The following is a 7,838-nucleotide window of genomic DNA, read 5'->3' as shown; positions in this document are numbered from 1 at the left end:
TAATTCAGATCAATGATGTAAAATTTCCGGAAAATTAAATTTATGGAAATTTTTCCAGAAAATGTTCGGTAATTTTTCGAAAAAATTGGAAAATTTAAAAATTTCAGACGTCTAAACCTAAAACGTTCCTGAGATATTGAGCAAAAACTGCAAAAAACGAGAGTCAACTTTGACGCCCTCTAGCGGCTAAACGGGACAACATAGTCGTGCTCGCTCAACGTCACGTGATAGTTCATTAGCTTTCTTTTGTTATGCGGTGTGTTTATACAGGGTGTGTCAAATAAGCGAGTTATGGACGATTTTCTGGAAAAGTGCACCAAAATTTTGCTCAAGTTGGAAATTTCTGCTTTCGAGGAGGGTGATCAAAGTAAGGCTGCTAGAGCAAAAACAATTGAATATCGATACAAACATTTTACATCAAGTAGGCCTAGAATTTGACGTAGATTCCAAAAATTAAATAAAAAATTATAAGTTTGGTTTGTTGCTCCAATTTCGGACACCCTGTATACTGGTGGATTATCTAGGAATAAAGTATATGCAAATATCTACAAGATTCATATTTAGTATTTTATGGATATTAAAAATTCATTGAATCACCCTGTAAACTACTCCATTATATTGTCAATAACTCGGTTATTTTGACAATTATAGGGTGGTTCAATTTACCAATTTGTAGCCCTTGAAATGCTCTTTTGACCACCCTGTATAGCGTTTTTACCTAAAACGTCTAATAAGTGAGTTATTTACTGTTAAAACTGAGTTGTTTGATTTTGACAGTTTTTACTGTGACAGCCCATAACTCTGTTATTTTGACAGTTACAGGGTGGTTCAATATACCAATTTGTAGCCCTTGAAATTGTCTTTTGATCACCCTGTATACCATAAATAGTATAAATGTCATGCTACCGAAAGATTAAAGCTTTTATACCGGGAATGTGTTGTCTAGAAGGGATAAATTTATAAATAACATTTTTTTCAAAATTTATATTATTTTGAGGTTAGGTATACAACATTTTTCAGAAAGTTTCCGGTAATTTTCCGGAAAAAAATGGAAAATTTGAAAATTCAAAAATAATTAGTTTTTTAATTATAATAATTGTACAACAATTTAAATAAAGTTTTATGTACTTTTAATCATTTACGTTTGTATCGTCGTTTTGTAAGCCGAGCTTAATTTAAGTGTGGGTCAGACTGTGACAGTACAGGTGAAAAAAGTCACACTCTAAACCACACTTAACTTAAGTCATGCTTAAAGTGCAAATGGCGGTTAGATGTCTTAAATTAGGTATCGCATTAGAATGCATGATAAGTTTGATAATAACAATGACAAGTTTGACAGTTGTTTTCCCTATCCAGGAAAATTTTCATTTAAGCATGAAGTAATTTTCCGGTAAATTTTCAAAAATGGAAATTTTCGGACTCCCATGGGTCCCATAACAGGACATTTCCATGAAAATTGAGTGAATCATGTAACTCTAAAATCACCTGCAGTGTTTAAGTCACGTGTGCCTTAAATTGCAGTTGTAAATTAGCGACAAAACCATTATTTCTGGAATTACCTATTTTTTTAGTAAAATCCTAATTTTTTGATCAAAATGGTTTAGAAAAATGTATGCAAACTGAATTTTAATGTCCTCTATTAGAAAATGGATTAAAAAAATGGCAGTCACGTGACCACATCATAAATTTCAGAAACACGTCTTGTTTTAAAAACTGTAAGAAAACTGTAATTTTTGCAAATTCTTTCAAAATTTTGACATTAGTGACATTTATCACTTGGTTTTTCAAGGATAATTTAGTTAGTAAGTCACGTGACCACTGTCAAAATAACTGTCATAAATTTCAGAAACACGTCTTGTTTCAAAAACTGTAAGAAAACTGTGTTAACTGCAATTTTTGCAAATTCTAGGCAAATTTTGATAGTTTTGACATTAGTGACAGATATCAGGTGGTTTTTGGAGGATAATTTAACTAGGCAGTCACGTGACCGATGATGGAAAGTGTCTATTGCGCGAATTTTGTTGTTTTTGATTGATTTATATGAATTTCAGTTCAGGGTGATGAGTTAAATCCTAAAAAAACCAAATACCTCGTTCATTCTCTTACACACTTTTATAATACACTTTGAGAAAAATTCTATTACATATTACTGAAACGTCATCCAATTTGACTTTGAATTTCACTATATTTTTTAACTGCAACTCTACACCAACCACCCTTGTATATTATTAAATTACCTATAAAAGTTAAAACTTAATTATACCTACTGAATCTAACCAGATTAGTCGTTCACACAAATTATAAAACTTCGTTACAAAACCATTTTTTCGTAATTAATGATTAACAAAAAAAATCAATCATCTAATTCGCAAAGTTATAAAAACCACTATTTTTCATTTTTTTTCACTTAGTTGGCTAACCATGAACATGGGTAATTATCAGGTAATAATTCACTTTTGTTATACACACGTTATTGTAAATTGTGACACTGAAATTCTCTTTAGCGCTATGATATACAGAAATTTCTAAAACAGGAACGGTTATCTTTGGGAATAACTGGTTTTGTTCCTATTGATCTAAAGTGTCACCTACCAATGGTATTCACCTATTTTGCGTTGCTAGCCCAGATTATGGCTTCAGCGTACTACGGCATGTCCTCCAACGATTTGGTCGAAATATCTGCATCCTTTATGATCACCATCACTCACGTGAATACCATCTATAAAGTGACTAGTGTGCTACTAAGACCTTTGTCAACGTTGGACCGAATTATTGATAAACCAATTTTTACTTTAATTGACGATCATGAAATGACCATTTTGACGAAAACTTTAACGTCATGTCAAAAAATTTTAACAACTTATTTAGTGACGATTATAGGTTCCGTTTTCTTTTACGGAGTGACGCCATTAGTGGCAAACCTCCAAACTCACCAGAAAAACTATCCTACTCTTGCAAAGTTTCCGTTTAATCCTGATGATTATTACTGGCCCATTTTCTTTGGAGAATATTTTGCTACTGGTTTGAGCGCTTTATGTAACGGATGTACGTTCTATACAGGGTTCAAAATGATTAATAACATGGTACACACTGTACAGGGTTAGTTTTTAAAATATGACATGGTGCTGTTAAAGAAGACTCATTTCAAATGTAATAAGGTTGGTTTTAAAAGTGAGTGCAGAAAAACATCGAAAATAACGATCAACAAAAAGAATGTGTTGAAATGATTAAGCTGGCTAATTGCACAAAATGTTCAAAAACTGATAAAAGAAGAACGGAAAATAGCTGGTTAGAATTGCTCAGAAATCAAAAAAAAAGACGAATTGAGAAAAGAAGAGCGGAAGAATGTGTTAAACTAGCTAATTGCTTTTAGAAACTTCAAAACAATTATAGAAAAATGTAGAAAGACATGAAACTAGAGAAAATGTATAGTTGGGCAGGTGGAAACTTTCCGACAAGAAAATAAACCTTGCTGGGGTTTTCGTTTACCGTCATTTGTCGTATTTACCTGTCAGTTCAATCAATACTAGCGTTTTTCACTGGAAAATCTAGTGTACTTGTACTTTATTCTATCAATTGCCATTGAAACAATAGGTCAATACATCAGTATTGTTATTATGTTGGTTGTGAAACATTTTATTTACATTTTCAGTTAATTGAATAGGAAATTTAATGAGGATTCTAAAAAATGCGCTTGAAACAGCCATTTTCTTACTCTTCTAAAACCACGTGATGTCACTAATGTCAAAATGTGACTAGAATTTGCAAGAATTAGATTTTAACACAGTTTTCGAAACAAAACGATTTTTGAGATTTATGACAGTTATTTTGACAATTGTCACGTGACCGTCTAGCTTAATAAATAGTCTTCTACAATCACGTGACAACTGTAACTAACGTCAAAACTGTCAAATTATGCTCTAAAGTTGCAAAAATCAGGGTTTAGAAACGTTTTCTTGTAGTATTTGGTATAAAACGAGTTTTTGAGATTTAGGACAGTTACTTTGACATTTGTCACGTGACCATCTAGCTAAATGGTGTTCTACAGTTACGTGACAACTGTAACTAACGTCAAAACTGTCAAATTATGCTCTAAAGTTGCAAAAAAGAAGGTTTAGAAACGTTTTTTGCAGTATTTGGTATAAAACGTGCTTTTGAGATTTATGACAGTTATTTTGACAATTGTCACGTGACCGTCTAGTTAAATAGTCTTCTACAATCACGTGACAACTGTAACTAACGTCAAAACTGTCAAATTATGCTCTAAAGTTGCAAAAATCAGGGTTTAGAAACGTTTTCTTGTGGTATTTGATATAAGATGTGTGTTTGAAATTTATGACAGATATTTTGACAATTATCACGTGACCGTCTACCAAAATAGTGTTCTGCAATCACGTGACAACTGTCACTAAAGTAAAAACTGTCAAACCATGCTCTATATTTGCAAAAAGCAGGGTTTAGAAACGTTTTCTTGCAGTATTTGATATAAAACGTGTTTTTGATATTTATTACAGTTATTTTGACAATTGTCACGTGACCGTCTAGTTAAATAGTCTTCTACAATCATGTGACAACTGTAACTAACGTCAAAACTGTCAAATTATGCTCTAAAGTTGCAAAAATCAGGGTTTAGAAACGTTTTTTGCAATATTTGGTATAAAACGTGTTTTTGAGATTTATGACAGTTATTTTGACAATTGTCACGTGACCGTCTAGCTTAATAGTCTTCTACAATCACGTGACAACTGTAACTAACGTCAAAACTGTCAAATTATGCTCTAAAGTTGCAAAAATCAGGCTTTAGAAACGTTTTCTTGTGGTATTTGATATAAGATGTGTGTTTGAAATTTATGACAAATATTTTGACAATTATCACGTGACCGTCTACCAAAATAGTGTTCTACAGTCACGTGACAACTGTCACTACAGTAAAAACTGTCAAACCATGCTCTAAATTTGCAAAAAGCAGGGTTTAGAAACGTTTTCTTGCAGTATTTGATATAAAACGAGTTTTTGAGATTTAGGACAGTTATTTTGACATTTGTCACGTGACCGTCTAGTTAAATAGTCTTCTACAATCATGTGACAACTGTAACTAACGTCAAAACTGTCAAATTATGCTCTAAAGTTGCAAAAATCAGGGTTTAGAAAAGTTTTCTTGCAGTATTTGGTATAAAAAGGGTTTTTGAAATTTACGACCGTTATTTTGGCAATTGTCACGTGACCGTCTAGCTTAATAGTCTTCTACAATCACGTGACACCTGTCACTGACGTCAAAACTGTCAAACCATGCTCTAAATTTGCAAAAAGCAGGGTTTAGAAACGTTTTTTTGCAGTATTTGATATAAAACGAGTTTTTGAGATTTAGGACATTTATTTTGACATTTGTCACGTGACCATCTAGCTAAATGGTGTTTTACAATTACGTGACAACTGTCACTAACGTCAAATATGTCAATATACGAACAGAAGAATGATTGAAATGATTAAGCTGGCCAACTGCCCAAGATTTTCAAAAAAGACGAACTGGTATAAGACAAGTGGAAGAATGTATTGAAATGGCTAATTAGGTTTAAAAAAAAGCCTAACTGATAAATGGTTGAACTGATTGAGATGATAATTGCTCAGAAATGACAATTGACAACATTGTTTCTGAGCAATTTGTAAATGCAACACGTCGGTCATAATTTAAGAAAATTAGCTGTTTCAAAACAACAATAGTTATTTACCTAACATGTGCAGAAAATTACGCTGATTGCAGTCCGCTATCGAGTGCGGAAAAGACACATTCCGCACATATTAGGTACCTACTGTTTTTCCCCAATTTAATATACATATTCAAACATCTTCAACTTTTATACTTCTTTTAAATTGATAGCACCACAGCTTGTCCTATTTTAAAAACTAATCCTGTACAAAATGTTTAAAATTCGAAGAAATTTCGACGATTTTCCAGGTGTGGATCGTCTCTTTGCCAAACATGTGTCAATTGCTACAGGGTTGTTGAAGATTTTACGTAACAGAATTAAACAAATTATGGATGACGACGACCACAACGTGATCGAAGCGAAAATCAAACACTGCGTCTTATATTATAATGAAGTCATAAAGTAAAATTTGTTTTAGTCAAGTTTGAAGACAATTACGAGGTTGGTTTGTGTGTAGGTATGGAAAAGTGATTGAAAGACAGTTTTCTTTTGGAATTCTCTTCCAATTTTTAGTCAGTTGTCTGGTGATTTGTTTGACTGAGTTCCAATTTTTGGTGGTAAGTTAAATCATCTAAGTCACTGGTAATCCAGTTAGAAGAAAGGCGTGTTCTACTCTGGTATATTAAGTGTTTTTATTTTGGGTTGGACAGTTATTGTCACATGACCTCTTTATCAGGAAATCTAGTTAATTTCTTGTGACCGTCAATTATTATAATTAAAGGCAACCTCTAGTGGATCCTTCGGACTACTCTTCGCCTATTTAGCCTGCATGATTACTCAAATCTCGATTTACTGCTGGTACGGTCATCAGTTAATGGAGGAGGTTCATATTACAAAATAGCAAAGTGAAAAAGTAAACCTAAAATCAGAGAAAATTCTAGAGCGACAGCGTTTCGTTGGAATTTTACAATTTAAACTGGCTGGATATGAGCATAAAAAACCAAAAAACCATGCTGACTTCGAAGGAAAGAGCCAAAAATCCGATCACACTGAAAGCCAGTGGGGTGTTCCAGTTAAATTTGACCACATTGATGACGGTGAGTTGACAAGATGCAACTTGCAACTAATTGACATTTGATTGGTTTCAGATTTTGCGCGCGTCCTACAGTTGCTTTGCAGTGTTGCATCAAATCTACACCAAATAAATTATTACTACTCAATGGGAGTTGCACAACCTGGCATTAATTAAGCAAAACTAGTAGTTTGTGTAGACAATGTAGTAAATTAACCCTTAAAAAGGTCAGCATACTAATTGACGTTTTAATTACACACCAGAAATGGTATATGGCTAGAGGTAAATGTTAATTAGAGATTTATGAGACTTGGATCTCAGCAATTTGCTAAAAAGTCAAGTTTGATTAAGTTTCAATGGGGACAGGGATGTTCAGTGAGGTCATCATAGTATAGTTACCTTAAACTTGTAGGCAATTAAAATTGCAAGCAATGGCTCAGGTAAGTAGTAGCAAAAACTAGTTTTGTAGTAATAAATCTAGATTCTGGACATATAATTACATTTCAGGTAGGTCATCCTGTATAAATGGTACTAAACGAGAGTTTTGAGTAAAAAAATTTGTACTACTTTAGACAAGATTTCCCAAAATTAGTGACTTTGATAAATTCAAATTCAAATGAAAATAGTTGGGTTTCTGAAATAAAGCAATTTTTTGCGATATAGACCTTAAATAGCTAAGGGATTACTAGAAAACCATTAAAACTGGACATGGAAAAAGGTTATACAAAAATAATTAGAATTAAATAGCGGATCGAAAAGTACAATAATACAGGGTGGTCCAGTTTTAAGTGTCAATAATTCACCATTTGATAGCTAATCAAAAAATAAGTTGACTTGCATTATGTCATTTTTCTGAAAAAGGTTTCCTAAGGAAGATACAGTCCTGCAAATTTCAATTTAAAAAATCGTTTTATAGTTTAAAACTGAACATCCAAGACTTGTGAAAGTCCAAATTTGTACTGAATAGTCTAAAAACTTTTTTACTACTAGGAGTCTATGATTCGCTTTCTCAGACTGCCATCCTGGTTGAGTGTCTGAAACTGGCATTCAAGAACTAAAAAAAGTCCGCAAATCAAGACAAAGATTGTATTGTGCATGAAACTCATTTTTTACTACTA

The 7,838-nt window shown here is 32.8% G+C and overlaps 1 protein-coding gene and 1 long non-coding RNA gene across 2 annotated transcripts; both read left to right on the top strand.

Annotated features, from left to right (window-relative positions):
• Positions 1 to 2,074: 2,074 nt before the first annotated feature.
• Positions 2,075 to 6,956, top strand: LOC145735706 (odorant receptor 85c-like). The gene is made up of 6 exons (XM_081989688.1): positions 2,075 to 3,045; positions 5,957 to 6,110; positions 6,166 to 6,265; positions 6,430 to 6,531; positions 6,590 to 6,745; positions 6,797 to 6,956. Exons 1-6 carry the CDS (start codon positions 2,595 to 2,597, stop codon positions 6,851 to 6,853), a joined length of 1,020 nt encoding a protein of 339 aa, XP_081845814.1. The 5' UTR covers positions 2,075 to 2,594; the 3' UTR covers positions 6,854 to 6,956.
• Positions 3,615 to 4,717, top strand: LOC145735808 (uncharacterized). The gene is made up of 2 exons (XR_014179765.1): positions 3,615 to 4,039; positions 4,554 to 4,717. It is a non-coding gene; the product is annotated as an uncharacterized LOC145735808 (long non-coding RNA).
• Positions 6,957 to 7,838: the final 882 nt, after the last annotated feature.

Source organism: Ips typographus, linkage group LG1 (genome assembly GCF_016097725.1).
Source record: "Ips typographus isolate SLU linkage group LG1, UJ_Ityp_2.0, whole genome shotgun sequence".
Taxonomy (NCBI): domain Eukaryota; kingdom Metazoa; phylum Arthropoda; class Insecta; order Coleoptera; family Curculionidae; genus Ips; species Ips typographus.
Note: the sequence above shows the minus strand (reverse complement) of the source record. Positions and strands in the feature narration are given on the sequence as shown.